Genomic DNA, 17332 nt, shown 5'->3' on the forward strand with positions numbered 1-17332 from the left:
TAGTAAAGTGGCCAGAGACCAATAATTTTTTTAGTCCTCCTTTGGGCATCTCCTTTTCTGTCTTGAGAGATGAAGTTACCCAATTTGAGGAATTTCAGGAAAAATCTCATATTTTTGTATATTTAATGCATTCTGTCTGTATGCATGTATGCTAAGACTGCAGTTTAAGAGCTCACTAGGAGAGGACAGAAGAGTGGAAGAACTGGGACCTAGGTGCATGGAGGATACACACCTGTGTTAAGTTTTTGAAAGTCTGAATTAGGATGTTTTATTGGAAATTGGTTTCCATTTTCCATTATATTATTATTCTTACTAGTCCATTAGTAGAGGGCATTAGAGCAGTAGCTTTTACACTTTTCACTAAACCATTCCTGAGAGATCTCTTTTACAATTTGCATGTGTATTTATACTGAAGTAAATGTTTTACAAAATAACATTTGCTTTTACTATGTGCCATGCATACTGATGTTTTTTCTATTTTACTCTTTTTACTCCAAGAAAATGATGGTTGAAACTCTGAAAATGACTTGTAGTTTGAAAATTCCTCATAAAGAAACATGCTTTAAAATATTTTAAGAATTTGTATCTCTCAATCTTTTTTTTTTTTTTTTTTTTTTTTTAAGATTTTATTTATTTATTCATGAAGGACACAGAGAGGCAGAGACTAGGCAGAGGGAGAAGCAGGCTCCCTGTGAGGAGCCCGGTCCAGGACCCAATCCCAGGACCCTGGGATCACGCTGAGCCAGAGGCAGCCGCTCAACCACTAAGCCACCCAGATGTCCTTCAATCTTTTAAATAAAAATCTTTATTTTATTTTTATTTTAAGTAGGCTCCATGCCTAATGTGGGGCTCCAACTCAGGACTCTGAGTTTGAGTCTCATGCTCTACCAATTGAGCCATCCAGGGGCTCCAAAATTTGTATCTCTAATCGTATGTTTTCAAAGTCTTACTAAAAATTGATGAATAGTTAAAATGATTATAAAGACATTATAAAGATATTCTTCCTTATCCTCTTATTCACATTATTAATTGTTATTTTCTGTGAAAGTTTTTCTAATGAAGGATAGAACATGATTGGTATTCTGAATTAGTGGTGTTGTGTATTGAGTTCTTACTGCATTACCATACACACCTTTATGTTACAACTTTAAAATATTTTTTGATTGCTGAATAATATTTTGGTGTTTGGGGAAGAAAACATGAAGATCAATGAAAGTGATTTATTGTTAGCATGGAACAACTGGAGCCTGCAAGTCTCTCTTTATCATTAAATGTGGGAAATGCTGGTGACTTTGCCCTTTGGCCATTTGTTAAATCACATCTTGTTTCTAGGGATATTTGTTTATTAAATGAGTGACTTTTTGTGTAGAAGAAGGTACTTTAGTATGTAGACAATTATGACTGATAATACCTAGGGTTAGTGTTCGTTATTAGTGAAATTAATTCTGTGTTTAATAATGACTAGGAATTAATAACAACTAAACCCCAAATTGCTGTCTGTTTTTAATGCCAGCATAGCTTTGGTTTATGTATGATATGACATTAGTGTGCTTAAAGCTAGCATTTCAGATTTTGTATATATATATAAAATAAATAATCAGTGCTTGATCATCCAGGGATACAGTAACTGACTTGAGTTAATACTGGTTTAAAGGGACGCCTGGGTGGCTCAGTGGTTAGGTGTCTGCCTTTGGCTCAGGTCAGGGTCCTGGGATTGAGTCCCACAAGGGGCTCTCCATAGGGAGCCTGCTTCTCCCTCTGCCTATGTCTATGTGTCTCTCATGAATGAATAAATAAAATCTTAAAAAACAAAACAAAACACTGGTTTAAAAGCTACCACTAGGTAGCTAGCACATTTGCAAAAATTAAAATGATAAAACATCGAGGAATATATTTACATACTAGAAGACATCTGTTTTCTAGGACCAAAGGTACCCTGTGGAGGCCTCATTGTGTTTTTTGTGACTTAAGAAAGCCTCTCAGCCGGACAGATCTGGACCTTCATGATTGGGTTCCTTCCTTTGGGGCTTCCCAGAGTAGGGCAGCAGCCTCTCACTGAAGACAAGAGTTGTTAGAGTTTTCTAAAGGGATTCCATGCAGAAAGAACTTGGAAAGAGGATGAGAAAGGAATAGTTAATGCCAAGCCACTACTGTTCTGCCTAATTCTGTCCTACTCGTGCAAAACAAAGGGAGTTCACCAAAAAAGCAAACTGCAAACTATTTCAGTAGTAATCTATTGGATCACTTATCAATGAATGTGTTAGTGGTCCTAAACTATTGTCAAAATAATTCAAGTACACTATTGGATAATGTTGTTGAATGGCAAATGTGTCCTTGAATATTGGATTTCATTTTGAATTTTGCATGACATGAGCTTTGTACAGAGTTTTTGCTTAGTTTGTTATAATTGTGATTTGGGTTTATCCATGTCAGTGTTGACTGGTTGTATATCTATGGCTTTGATCAGGGACTTTGAAACAGATTTCAATGTAACAAACAAATTCTCGAATTATATAATTGTATATGTAAATTATTTTCAAATTTTAATATCTGTAGCACATTTATACTATTAGAAATCTGATGTCCTACTTGAAGAAATTTTTTTAGTAACAGCTTTATTGGGATATAATTCACATACTATGAACATAAATTGCCCTTTTAAAGTGTGCAATTCAGTGTATTCACAGAGTTATGGAACCATCATCAATGTTTAATTCCAGAACATTTTCATATCTCTGGAAACTCCATATCCGTTAGCTGCACTCCCTACTTCCCCTCTTCCTCTAGTCTCTGGCAACCTCTAGTTTACTGTCTGCATGTATGGATCTGCCTGGTCTGGACATTGTACATAAATAGAGTCATACTGATGTGAAATGTTGGGGTCTGGGAGTGAATGGTCAAGAAAAAATTCTTGAGACATCTTTGGTGCCAAAAAGAGTGGTTTTATTAAAGCATGGGGACAGGACTCTGGGCAGAAAGAGCTGCACTGGTGGTGTGAGGAGTGACTGATTATGTATTTTCAAGTTGGGAGGGGGCAGCATAAGTCTGTAAAGAATTTGGAAGCAAGGTTTCCAGGACCTGGAGGGGCTAGCTGTTGTTAGGAAAATGTTATTTACTGCTGTCTAGTAAAATCTTAGTCATGAGACTCTTCAGATGTGTATCAGTGGGCCATATGCTTGGATGATGACTGCTAACATATCTTGGATGGGTGGGTAGAGATAGAAGAAGTTTCCAAAGGGATTTTTACAGGATCCTGGAATTCAGGCTAATGGCAAGCTAAGGTTGCCTTTTGCCTCTAGCAAAGTATTAACACTGAGGCAGTTAAGTTCCTTGATGAAGGTCACTCTGTCTCAAGTACTTGTCAATAGGCTGTCAGTTATAAGGAAGTTCAATTTATTTTCTTTTGCCTTTGTTCTGTATATCAATGCCATATATGGCCTTCTGTGTCTGGCCTATTAGCGTGTTTTCAAGGTTCATCCATGTCATAGCATGTATTTTTTTTTATTTTTTATTTATTTTTTTATTTATGATAGTCATACAGAGAGAGAGAGAGAGGCAGAGACATAGGCAGAGGGAGAAGCAGGCTCCATGCACCGGGAGCCTGATGTGGGATTCGATCCTGGGTCTCCAGGATCGCGCCCTGGGCCAAAGGCAGGCGCCAAACCGCTGCGCCACCCAGGGATCCCCATGTCATAGCATGTATTAATAGTCATTTCTTTTTATTGCCAAATAGTATTACCGGTGTATGGATATACCACATTTTCTTACTCTATTCCTCAATTGATGGACATTTGGGTTGTTTCCACTTTTTGGCTTTTACAGATAATACTGCAGTGAACGTCTGTGTGAAATTATTTATGTGTACATGTTTTTTAATTTTTTTGGGTATATACCTAGGAGTTGAAGTGCTGGGTTGTGTAGTAATCTGTGCTTAACATTTTGAGGCACTGTCAGACTCTTCTGAAGCAAATATGTTATTGTAGTCCCACCAGCAATGCAGGAGGGTTCCAGTTTCTCCACATCCTTACCAACACTTGTTATTGTCTGTCTTTTTGATTACAGCCATCCTGGTGGATGTGAAATGTTATCTTGCTATGGTTTTGTGAAGAGATTTTTAAAATTGAAAACTTTGTATTACAAAGTGTTAGCTATTGTAGCTTGTATGTTTTTATTTTTAAAGTAAATATTTGAGAGAATATATAAGAACAATAAATAATTAATGAAATAATTTTAACACTGAAATAAGTGATAATTACAAAGAGTAAATGGAAATTAACATGATGTCTGAGCCTGACTTTTTAAAACATATTTCACTGTTAGACTGTATAAACAAAGGTAACCTCTTAGTTCATGTTTAAGATAGTCTTTTTTTGGTACCATATTCTCGTGTTCGTGTAAGTTGACTTGTAACTTGAAAGTGATTTCAAAATCATTACCAGGCTTTTTTTCTTTCCTAGAAAGAAATTTCTGAAATTTCTTAGAAATCCAGAAATCTTCTGGAAGATTTGAATATTTCGTTTTAAGATGGTGTGGTATTTTTTGCTCTCAGTCTGATGGAGGCCCCCAAATGTGGGGCAACAATGGGATAGAAGCCAGTGGTGCAGGCAGAACAAAGGAGAGAGGAGATAGAAGTTTATTGAAAACATCGCAAAGGAGCGGCAGGACAGAGAGGGAGGGAAAGGAGAGAGACAGAGGGAAGGTGGGAGGTGGAGAGACAGGCAGACAAACGTACACATACACACACGCAGAGTGAGACACAGAAACAAAGAGACAAATGTAAGTAGCCCATTGGTTAGTTAGAGCCTATGGATATTTTGATGTGGGTCTGTGGGTTACTATGGGCCCTTTCTGCATTCCATTGCTCAAGGCTGTTTGCCTAAAAGTGGCTTCTACAGAGATAGAAATGGAAATTACTTCTGGTAACAATACATAATAATATGACTCGTAAATTGGGGGAAATGGACATTTAAGGACAATACTGTGTATTTTTTTTTGGCATGATAAGCTTTCCTTTTCTCTCTGCCAGTTAACTACTTTTTTTTTTTTTAAGATTTTATTTATTTATTCATGAGAGACACACAGAGAGAGAGAGAGAGAGAGAGGCAGAGGGAGAAACAGGCTTCATGCAGGGAGCCTGATGTGGGACTCCATCCCGGGTCTCCAGGATCACGCCCTGGGCTGAAGGCGGCACTAAACTGCTGAGCCACCCGGGCTGCCCTGTCCCACCATTCAAAAAAACATTTTATTTATTTATTCATTCATTCATTCATTCATTCATTCATTTGTTTGTTTGTTTATTTATTATTTATTTATTTAATACAGAGAGTGAGAACAAGCAGGGGGAGCTGCAGAGGGAAAGGGAGAAGCAGGCAATCTGTTGAGCACAGAGCCTGATGCGGGGGTGGGGGGGGGAGCTCGATCCCAAGACTCTGGGATCATGACTTGAGCAGAAGGCAGATGCTTAACCCACTGAGCCACCCAGACACCCTTACACCCTACTTTTTAGGGTATTATCTTTTGTTGAGTGTAGGAACAAGATAATTATTCTCTTGTTTATTTTATTTTATTATCTATTTTTCTTTTTAGAGAGAGCATGTGCATGAGCTGAGAGGAGGGGGTGGGGGAGAGAAATCTTAAGAGGGCTCTGTGTTGAGCATGGATGCAGGGCTCAGTCTCATGACCCTGAGATCAGAACCTGAGCTGAAATCAGGAGTCAGTCACAACTGACTGAGCCACTCAGGCACCCTGAATTATTTTCTTGTTTAAATTGTGTGGGAATTAAAAAATAATAATAAAATAAATTGTGTGGGAATTAGAAATATCATGTTCTTATCTATATATCTATTTATTTACTTATTTATGTATTTATCTTTAGGGAGTGGAGCAACGGCTGTGGTCCAAGCAGCATATTGTGCCCCTAAGAAGGAGAAAGTGGCAATCAAACGGATAAACCTTGAGAAATGTCAAACTAGCATGGATGAACTCCTGGTATGCACATCTCATATTTCTTATGTGGAGAAATATACTCCTCTGTATATTCATGTTCGAGTGAGAAATAACTTGAAATTTTTGATTACTTTTCTTATAAAACGTATTGTGATTTGCTCATTAAGTAAAGTTTATTGTAAAATTTATAAAAATCCAGGTAAATAGAAAAAAATTAGTTGTAATCCTCTCATTCTGAGATTTGCACTTGCTATATAGTCTTTAAGATTGTGCAATTTAAATATTTGTGTATTTTTATGATAATGTAATCATTGTTCTTTTCATTGAAAAATTTATCGAATTCTTTCTGTGTCTATAAATATGAATTAACATGCCTTTCAGTATGTGTAGTATTCTGTTGCATAGGGAAGCCACATTTTATTTATAACCTATTTCTCGTATTGGACTTTTTCCTGTTTTTATCATTTACTTCTTTACTTTTCTCTTTCCTTAAACTAGTATCATGCAATTGTGATACCTGGTCAAATGGAATATGTTTTATTTAAAAAATTTTTTTTTGAAGATTTCATCAATTTATTTGAGAGCACAAGCAGGGGGAGGGGCGAAGGGAGAGAAAGAAGCAGACTCTCTGCTCAGCAGGGAGCCTGATGTGGGGCTCCATCCTGGGACTCTGGGATCCTGACCTGAGCAAAGGCAGACACTTAACCTGCTGAGCCACCCAGGTGGCCCTGGAATATGTTTTAAAAGGCCCTGGCTCCTAAGAATATGGTACCACCAATCTGCATTCTGATCCTTGATGCAAGAAGACAGGTAGAGGTGGCATTTCCTTATCCAAAAGCTAGAGAAAAAGAGAAGAAAGGGAGTCTCAAGGATTCATAGCTGCAAGAGATGTTCTTTGGCATTAAAAGCTACACACACAGGGATTATTTTGTACTTCTTTTATGAGCTGTGACACTGAGTTGTTTCAAGTATGTGGTAAGTGATCAGCAAAGGACATAGGATAAATTTTCAAATCATTTAACTTTGTAAATCCGCAGTTTCTTTGGCTTAAAATAGAAATATTAACATCTACTTTATGTACCTCATGAGGTTTTTATTTTGTTTTAAAAGATTTTATTTATTTATTTATTTATTTATTTATTTATTTATTTATTTATTTAGAGAGTTGGGGGAGAGGCAGAGGGAGAAAGAGAATCTCAAGTAGACTCCATGCTGAATGCGGAGCCTGATATGGGACTTCATCTTACAACCCTGAGATCATGACTTGAGCCAGCATCAAGAGTTAGATGCCTAATTGACTGAACCACTTGGTGCCCCCTTTGTGATGTTTTTCTTAAGGATCAAATGATCCAGTACTTGAAAATTATAAACTGCCATTCAGATATGAACTAATGTTATCTTATTAAGTATTTCTCTAAGATCATGTACAGCTAGTGATAGAAAAGCAGGAGTTAGTAGCACTGGGATGATTTGACATTCCAGAAGTCTTTTCTACTTCGAGATTGGATTTAATTTCTGGTAGAGTCTGTACTGGGTATTAGGGAATATTGGAATAAAAGGAAAAGAGATAATAGAACTATACATTGAACTTTTAACATGAAACAGATGCATTTCTTCAGGAGTTAGTAGTGTATGAGCAGAAGCTGAAGAAGAAAGTGGCTAGAGTAATCTTGAGCCTCTGGTGAGACAACATACACTTGAAAGGAGATGCTGGGCAGCCCGGGTGGCTCAGCAGTTTAGCGCCACCTTCCGCCCAGGGCCTGGTCTTGGAGCCCCAGGATCGAATTCCACGTCGGGCTCCCTGCATGGAGCCTGCTTTTCCCTCTGCCTGTGTCTCTGCCTCTCTCTCTCTGTCTCTCTGTCTCTCTTTCTCTCTCCCTGTGTCTCTCATAAATAAATATAATCTTAAAAAAAATCTTTGAAGAAAGGAGATGCTGATGGAAGTCCTATGTAGTTATCTTGGATTTACAGATCCCTGCAACCCCTTAGAGCATTATTTGGATATTTGAACTGCAGTGATCATAAAAGAAGGCTGTAAATTATAGACAAATTGTTTTGAGGAAAAACCATTTTTTAAAAAAGATTTTATTTATTTATTCATGAGAGACAGAATGAGACAGAGACATAGGCAGAGGGAGAAGCAGGCTCCGTGTGGGGCTCCTGATGCAGGACTTGATCCTAGTACCCTGGCATCATACCCTGAGCCAAAGGCAGATGCTCAACCACTGAGCCACCCAGGTGCCCCGAAAAACACAATTTTTAAATTAAGTTTATTTATTGGATACAGAGAGAACACACACAGGTAGGTAGAGCGGCAGGCAGAGGGAGAGGGAGAAGCAGGCTCCCCACTGAGCAGAGAGCCTAATGTAGGACTCGATCCCAGGACCCTGGGATCATGAACTGAGCCACCCAGGTGCCCTGAAAAACAGAATTTTTAACTTCTATATTAAGACTGGAATTTGAGAAGCCCAATATGAATTTTTATCTTTTGCCACTTATTTTATATAATCCATAAGGATAACGTAAAGGTGAACAAAAGTCTTATTTTTTACCTCATGACTAAAGAAATGGAGGTTCAAAGTTTAAATAACTTGACTGTGTTCACGTGATGGTGACAGCAAACATCTTTTTAATGATGGGCACTTAGGTGTATTTTACCCTCATAAATACCACCATGAGACAGGTGGTAGCTCCATTTTAGATGAAGTAAATCATATAATAAGTGACAGTCTGGATTAAAAATCAGATCTTTCTGAGTGAAGTCTATTACTTTCCACTTCATATAATAATAACTAGTTATAATCTTGGTTCGAAAGTAGAAAGAGCATCTGTTCTCAGATATTTGACATCTCGAACATAATATTTGTGTTATTACACTAGGGCCTTCCTTGTAAAGGAATGCAAATTTGGTGTAGCTTAGTGACAGCAAAAATGAATTAGACCTCCGTAATTTTGCCCGTATAGTCCAGTAAGCTTTACATTACAAATACAATATTTATATATATTTGGCAAATAAGTGAAGTGGAGGGGGAAGTGACTTTTAGTGATTTTTTAAAAAGATTTTATTTATTTACTTGAGAGCAAGAGCATGAGCCAGTGGAGAGGGGCTCAGGGAGAAGAACAAGCAGACTCCATGCTGAGCATGGAGCTCCATATGGGGGCTCTATCCCAGAACTCTGGGATCATGACCTGAGCTGAAGGCAAATGCTGAGCCACCCAGGCACCCCTTAGTAAAGCAAATTTAAAAATAACTGGCTTAAAAAAAAAAAAAAATAAAAAAAATAAAAATAACTGGCTTTTTTTTGGAGAGCAAACAAGATCCCACAGAAGTCTTTTTTTTTTTTTTTTTAAAGATTTATTTATTTATTTATTCATGAGAGACAGACACACAGAGAGAGGCAGAGACACAGGCAGAGGGAGAAGCAGGCTCCATTCAGGGAGCCTGATGTGGGATTTGATCCCGGGTCTCCAGGATCAAGCCCTGGGCCGAAGGCAGGTGCTAAACTGCTGAGCCAGCTAGGGATCCCTGATCCCACAGAAGTCTGAAGAAACATTGGGAATATAAAGAAGGCTGGATTTATTTATGGTGTTTATAGTGCCAGGCACCTGAGGTCTGAGTGAGAAGGGCTCTGTTTCCCAGATAAGAAACCCTTTAATTTATCTTAGAAAATCTATTAGATCAAAATACCAAACTTGTGGGATTGTGATTTTAATTTTTTTTTTTTTTTCAAAATGGTCTCTGCTATAATGTAGAAAGGGTGCTAATGTGAACCAGGTTCTAGGTGTGTATCCTGTGTGACAGTTAGTAGTGAGGAGGCAGTATATTGCTCCTTTCTCTTGTCAAAATGTTTTCTTGTCTGACAACCTTTGCTAAAAGTGTGATGGGAAAATCAGCTGTCAAAGCTTACTACTACATTTATTTTTTCCAGAGATGTTACTCACAGGCACACTAAGCAGTGTTCTGAGGTTTTTCTCTTCTCTGGTAGATTCTAGGATTAGATTCATTGGACAGAGAGCTGAAGGGAATATGAGGAGGCTTAATAGGTCTTTCCTTCTACCTGAAGACTCACAATCTAGTTGAAAAGTTTGTTTCCTGTACAAGGTTGAGCGTCACATGCGCCTAGGAGAGATATTAAGTACTGGGAAGTAGGAGGAAGTGTGCTCCTAGTTACAAAGATGGAGGCCTCTGCAGAGATATTTGTGTTCTGGCCCAGCAAGGTTGAAGATGCTTTGAACCAGAGATAGAAACCTTACCAGGCAGGGATTTAGAGTTAGGAAAGTATTCATTTTTATGTATATATTCATAAATACAAATGTAACCGAAACATTTTCATGAAACAATTCTTTTTTTTTTTTTTTAAGATTTTATTTATTTATTCATGAGAGACACAGAGAAAGAGAGGCAGAGACATAGAGGGAGCCTGATGTGGGACTCAGTCCTGGACCCAGTAGCATGGCCTGAGACAAAGGGAGATGCTCAACAACTGAGCCACCCAGGCGTCCCTCATAAAACAATTCTTAATTATATTATCTGGAATGCACTCTGATTTTCTGTTTCTAACTTTATCTACTTAGTTTCTGTCGTGGCCCATGTGGCTTTTGTAACCCATGGTTTAAAGGATGAGGCCACACAAAGAGTTAAGACTCTAAACTCAGGCAGTGACAGTGATATTTTATAGATGGAAGAATTGTTTGTTTCAGAATGAACATTCCATGAAGGCAGGGACTTTATTGTGTTCAGTCTGTATGAGTGAATGAGTAAATTAACGTTACTTGAGGACTAATTGAATGGTGTAAAGTGGAGGAAAACTGCTTGCGTTGGGGTAATTAGAAAACCAGGAGTAAGTGTTAGGAACCAAGATGAGTGAGTTCTAGGAAAGAATGAAAAGTCATCATTAAGTAACACTTGAGAAAGCTTCAGGTGGAGAACAGAGAAGTCCATATCAAAGCTCTGGCAGCAGCAGGTAACAGGACTTTCAAGAAAGTGCTTTCAGTAGGAGGGGTGGAATTAACTTGGATGTGGGGGGGCCTACTGGGAAATTTGATTCAGAGTGAATATAGCACTTATGCATTTTTGCTTCTCAAAGGAAAGGGAAAAGGATAACTCCAGTGGGAGTTAAGATAAAGGAACCCTTTTCCATCCCCCACCTTTAAAGGAATAGAAGAGAAGGAAAGAAATTCTTTAAGGCCCTTTCAGTTTTTGAATTTGATGGTTCTCTGATAGTCTCCTATTAGAAGATCCTTTGTGGTCCCGCCTCTCAGAGTAGAGCTAAAAAAACCCTTACCTTCACTTTTAAGACATTGGACAGTTTGACTCCAGCTCTGTGTGTGAATTGTTAACTTCTGTCTCCCCTCCCCCATCCAGTTGGCTCCAAGTCCTATGGTTTCTACTTCTTCAGTATACCTCTTGATTCCTTCTTTTCTTTCCATTCATATTGCTACATATTTTCTTAAAACTATTTTGAGGTAGTTTTAAACTTCTAGAAGAGTTGCAAAAGAAATACAGAAAGTTCCCATATGCTGTTCACCCATCTTCTCCTAACAATAACATGACCACAGTGTGATTATCCAAACTGAATAGTTATTTATCATTTTTCAGGCCACCATCATCTCTCACCCAGGTCATAGCAACAGCCTTCAACGTGATGTACTCTTGTCTTCTCTCATTTATTTTCTATATTTGCAGCCATAATGATTTTTATGAAATGGTATATATAATTAAACCTTTGATGCCTTCCCTTTGCGTTTAGGATGAAGCCTAAATTTTTGAATACAGTTAACATGGTCCTTTATGATATGGTCCCATGTGATTAAACAGTCAAACCCATAAAGCCTACTTACCTTTCATGTGTGAGTGTAGTAAAACTTCTTAAAGGAAGCCTTCCTTGATTATCAGTCCTATTTTCTGATAATTTTCTTCTCCAATGAAATCATGTAGTATCTGGTACTTCTCCTATCCAGCTGCTTATCATTGTTTGTTGTTAAATTAATATTTGTCTAACTTCTTCACTAGACTGTAAGTTTCTTGAGGGTTTACCATTGTACACAAGCACCTAGCACTGTGCCTGGCACAGAGTAAGCAGTTGGTCGATATCTGTTGAAAGCATGAACCACTTACTCTAGACAGGTTTACTCATTTCGTCCTAAAATATGTCTTGCATATTTAATCTATTTTTTTTAATAATTATGTGTGCCTTTCACTTTACATTGCTGTAATTTCCCCATGTCCTATAGAACTAAACCTGGTTTCCACCTGCCCCTTAGAGGACTTCTTGCTACCTATTACTGTTCTTTCCAATGAATTCTTGTAACATTTACCATCTTTACTACTCATTGGCAATACATGTTGTCCTATATATTCCCTCTCATATATACTTCTCGTATCTCTCCTAATCTTGTGTGACTATGTCAATAAGGAAGTGCTTACTTTAGTTTTACAGTTTTTACCATAGAAGACTATGCTGGTGACTTTGGAGGTTGCAAAAATGCATATGACAAAATCCTTGCTATAAAGGAACTTAATATTCAAATAAAAGAAGAGAAAGGAAAAACTAACATTCATGGAGCAGTGCTTTTGAATGGGCAACTTTTATACAATTGATTTTTACTGTACAAATACCAAGGTCATTAGGGTGGCAAGTACAGTACTTGAATAAGTAAAAATTGTATAAAGTACTATAGGATTTAGTTCATTCGGTAAATATTTACTGAAGGTGTACTGTGTGCCAGGCACAGTGATAAGTGCCAGCAATACAGAGTCTTAGCTTTCACTGAGCTTAAAGTTTTATGAAGGATGCAGAAAAAATAAACAATTGCAGTATAATATGATATGTTCTGCAGTGTTTAGGGAATCACTTTTATTTTCATGGCTTTTTAAAAATTCAAGTACAATTAACATACAGTGTTACGTTAGTTTCAGCTGTACAGTATAATGATTCAGCAATTCTGTGTATTACTTGGTGCTCATCATGATAAGTGTACTCTTAATTCGCTTCATCTGTTTCATACACACACACACACACACACACTTCCCCTCTGGCAACCACCAATTTGTTCTCTGTATTTAAGAGTCTGGCATTTTGTCTCTTTATTTTCTTTGTTTTATTTCTTAAATTCCAGATAGGAGTGAAATCATATGGTATTTGTCTTCCTCTGACTTATCTCACTTAGCATTATACCCTCTAAGTCCATCCATGTTGTTGAAAATGGCAAGATGTCTTTTTTATGACTGAGTAATATAGTTCAAGGTGTGTGTGTGTGTGTGTGTGTGTGTGTGTAATATCCACTAGCTTGCATTTAGGGATCCACTTTTAAGTACTTGCCTTTATGGAGTTCTCAGTCCACCAGGAAGGGACAGATCACTAAGTACCCAAGGTACTAGCCAGTACATATGTGCCATGATGTAAAGAGATACACAGAGAGTTTGGAAACCAAGAGACACCTAGCTTGCGGAACTGGTGGAAATGATATTTTTGTTAGATCAGAAGGACGAATTAGCATTTTTAGCCAGGGTAAAATAAGGAAGTATCAAGGTAGAGGGAACAACAGCATTAAATATCCATGGTTAGAAGAAGCATGCTCACCTGAGGTTTACTGTGGCCTGATTGTAGTCGGTATATTGGGATAGGGTCAATGAGGAAGTAGGATTGAGACTAGAGAGATACGGATGCCTGGGTGGCTCAGCAGGTGAATGTCTGTCTGCCTTTGGCTCAGGGCATGATCCCAGGTCCGGGGATCAAGTCCTGCATCAGGTTCCTGCAGGGAGCCTGTTTATGTCTCTGCCTCTCTCTCTGTCTCTGTCTCTAATGAATAAATAAATAAAATCTTAAAAAAAAAAAAAAAAAGACTAGAGAGATAAGCAGGGCCCAGATCACTCGGGGTTCTATAAGTCCTTATATCATACTTAACAATTTAAATTCATAACCTGAAGTAGAGTAAGCTTAGAGGGAGCTCAGGTTTCTACTTTGGATTTAGTGTATGACCTTGCTATTTCAGGATATTTTGCATTAGAATGAGAATTGTTCATTATTGCACCAAAATGGGAAGAAACCATATTTTAAAAATAAAACACGGTGCATGGAGCCTGCTTCTCCCTCTGCCTATGTCTCTGCCTCTCTCTCTCTCTCTGTGTGACTATCATAAATAAATTAAAAAAAAAAATTAAAAAAAAAAAAAAAAAGGGATCCCTGGGTGGCGCAGCGGTTTAGCGCCTGCCTTTGGCCCAGGGCGCGATCCTGGAGACCCGGGATCGAATCCCACGTCAGGCTCCCGGTGCATGGAGCCTGCTTCTCCCTCTGCCTATGTCTCTGCCTCTCTCTCTCTCTCTGTGTGACTATCATAAATAAATGAAAAAAAAAATTAAAAATAAAACAAAGCCCATAAACCAAAAAGCACCCTTTCCCTGAATAGACATTCTTCCAAAGAAGAAGACATCCAGATGGCCAACTGACACATGAAACGATGCTCAACATCACCCATCATCAGGGAAACGAAAACCAAAACCACAGTGAGATATCATCTCACACCTGTCAGAATGGCTAAAATAAAAAAGGCAAGAAATAACAAGTGCTGGCAAGGATGTGGAGAAAAGAGAACCTTTGTGCACTGTTGGTGGGAATGTAAATTGGTGTAACTGCTATAGAAAACAGTTTGGAGGCACCTCAAAAAATTAAAACTAGAATTACCATATGATCCAGTAGTTAATTCTAGTACTGGGTATTTACCCAAAGAAAATGAAAACACTAATTTGAAAAATACTTGCACCTTTATGTTTATTGCCATAGTCAAGGTATGGAGGCAACACAAGTGTCCATCTCTACTCTAGATGAATAGATAAAAAAGATGTGAATTTACACAAACAGTGGGATACTACTCGGCCATAAAAAGAATGGAATCTTGCCATTTGTGACAATGTGGATGGGCCTAGAGGATATTACACTAAATGAAGTAAGATAAAGACAAATACATACGATTTCCTTTACATGTGGAATCTAAGAAACAAAACAAGTGAACAAATGAAAAACAGACTGTTAAATACAGAGAACAATCTCATTGCTGTGGGCTGGGGAAATGGGCCCACAAGATAAAGGATGTTAAGAGATAGAAACTTTCAGTTATAAAATATGAAAGCCACAAAGATGAAAAGTACAGCATGGGAAATATAGTCAATAATATTATAATAATGTTGTATGGTGACAGATCAGGTGACTACACTTGTGGTGAGCAGTAATATATGGAATTGTCTAATTACTATGTTATATTCCTTTTTTTTTTTTTAGAATAACAAAAAATATTTTACTAAAACATAAGATTTACAGAAGTTTCCAGACAAGCCATACAAAATGGTCACAAGCTTTTTCTTGAAGGAAGGATTCTACACTTGACAGCAAAGTCACAATGTTATTAGTGAGGGCTGTGAAGTTTGTTTAATGTTCCTATTTTGGTTCAAACAATCAAGCTTGTCCATCTACAGCATCTAAATAAAGTCAGACTTGGCTAGAGAGCATTTTCTAAAGAACTGGTTAGCTGCTCTTAACCGATGCAATTAGATCACCATAAAAAGGGGGAAAGGAGCCCATAAAATTAAAATAAAACTACCTCTCCCCCTCAAAAATAATAATAAAGAAAAACACCCACACCCCTGCAGCTAACGCTGACAACTACCTTCATTCACAGTGCTTTATACTTAAACCATGATGGGGGAAATGAATAAAAGCAGAGAGGGGCCACTGCTTTTAAACGTTTCACAACAATCCAGATGGTACTTCTAGCCTCTGCTCATGCTTTACAACAGTGAATCAGGATAAGACGTAGATTTGCTAATGTGCATTTAATCACCAAAGGACTGAAGATGTCTGGGCTTTTATTCTGTAATGTTTCTAAGACTGTGTCCATTAAATGCAAACAGAAAAGGAAGAAGTCATGGCAGAACAGGAGAAGTGATGCACACTTGATGATCAGATCGATTTTAAATATTATTCATGGCATATAGCCTAGTCCATGCTCTAGCTGTTTCTATGGCTTGGGTTTCGTTGGTCTTCCACTGCTCCGCTACATCATTTGCTAACGGATCATCTGGATTGGGAGCACTTAACAAAGCCTGGATCGATAGCAGAACTGTGCAGATCTGCAGTGCTGGGGACCACTTATCTTTCAAAATATCTAAACATATTCTTCCCAACTTGTCTACATTAGGATGATAAATTTTGGTCATGAAACGTACTTTAGGGGCTGCCATCGGGTATTCTTCTGGAAGGAATAGTTCCAGTTTAAAAGTCCCTCCCTCAAAGGGGGAACCCTGGGGGCCAGCAATGACCACATGAAAATAACGGGCATTGCTCTCATCTGGTTCTGCTTTAATGCCAGGAACTGGTTCTGCCAGTAAACGCTGGGTTTCCTTGATAATCCTGCGGGGCAGCCCAGCCATCTTGTCAGATCCCAAGTTCGGCCTCTGCTCTTGACCCTCACTATGTTATATTCCTAAAACCAATACAACATTGTATGTCAACTGTATTTCAATAATAAAAGTAAATTAAAAAAAGAATAAAATGGGGCATTTGGGTGTTCAGGTCATGTTCTCAGGTCACTGATCTCCACTCAGTGTGGAGTCAGCTGGAGATTTTCTCTCTTCCTCTTCATCTTTGTTTGCCCCTCCCTCTCTCATTATTTCTTTCTGAAACAGATAAAATTTAAAAAGGAAATAAAGACCCTTTAAGACTAGCAAGGAAAAACAAAAACAAAAACAACCCTCTGTTTATTAGTAATTATCCTCTGTGGCTGTAAAACCATATTTCCCAAGAGAATTTTTTAAGAGCACTGTGAAAGAAAAACGTGTCCTAGTGGAGGCCTCTGTGGTGCAATGTAAGGCTGTGATGAATAGTGCATGTTTCTGGTTTCAAAGATTTTATGAGTGGAATGAGCAGTCAGAATAGACTGAGGGATACTGAGAGGTTTTTTGGTTTGACTGCTCTCGAAAGGATCAGAGCCATGGAGATCTCACAAAGGTTGGAATATAGTCTTGGGACTTTCAAATCTGAATTCACTAACTTTTAGTATTGTTTTAGTCTTGCATATAATTAATTATCGTGTTTTCTCGTCTTTGTAGAAAGAAATTCAAGCCATGAGTCAGTGCCATCATCCTAATATTGTGTCTTACTACACGTCTTTTGTGGTAAAAGATGAGCTATGGCTAGTCATGAAGTTGCTAAGTGGAGGTGAGTAGAGTACAATGAAACGCTAACTTCCATTGGCTGGAAAGTTACTAAAATATTCTTTTTTTATTCTGGTTTGGTGTTCGTGGACATTTGCATTTGGGGAGATACTGAAAATATAGTATCTGCTAAAGATGCTAATGTATGATCTGAGACAGATTTCACATATTGTATTT

At 38.0% G+C, this 17332-nt stretch overlaps 2 protein-coding genes across 5 annotated transcripts in view; one reads left to right on the forward strand and one right to left on the reverse strand.

Moving 5' to 3' along the window:
• The window catches only part of OXSR1 (oxidative stress responsive kinase 1), a 94809-nt gene that overhangs the window by 10350 nt on the left and 67127 nt on the right, over positions 1-17332 (forward strand). For all 4 annotated transcript variants that reach the window (XM_025461305.3, XM_025461304.3, XM_025461306.3 and 1 more), the window contains 2 exons: positions 5876-5988; positions 17051-17159. In XM_025461305.3, the coding sequence (XP_025317090.1) occupies positions 5876-5988; positions 17051-17159 (222 nt within the window). Of the gene's footprint in view, positions 1-5875; positions 5989-17050; positions 17160-17332 lie in introns of those variants that run through there.
• On the reverse strand, positions 15792-16682 carry LOC112668766 (ubiquitin-conjugating enzyme E2 N-like). Its single transcript, XM_025461314.3, has one exon. It carries the CDS (start codon positions 16370-16372, stop codon positions 15914-15916), a length of 459 nt encoding a protein of 152 aa, XP_025317099.1. The 5' UTR covers positions 16373-16682; the 3' UTR covers positions 15792-15913.

Source organism: Canis lupus, chromosome 23 (assembly GCF_003254725.2).
Source record: "Canis lupus dingo isolate Sandy chromosome 23, ASM325472v2, whole genome shotgun sequence".
NCBI lineage: Eukaryota > Metazoa > Chordata > Mammalia > Carnivora > Canidae > Canis > Canis lupus.

Coding starts and splice junctions, on each gene's coding strand:
- LOC112668766 (XM_025461314.3), bottom strand. CDS start 16,372: ATGGCTGGGCTGCCCCGCAGGATTATCAAGGAAACCCAGCGTTTACTG.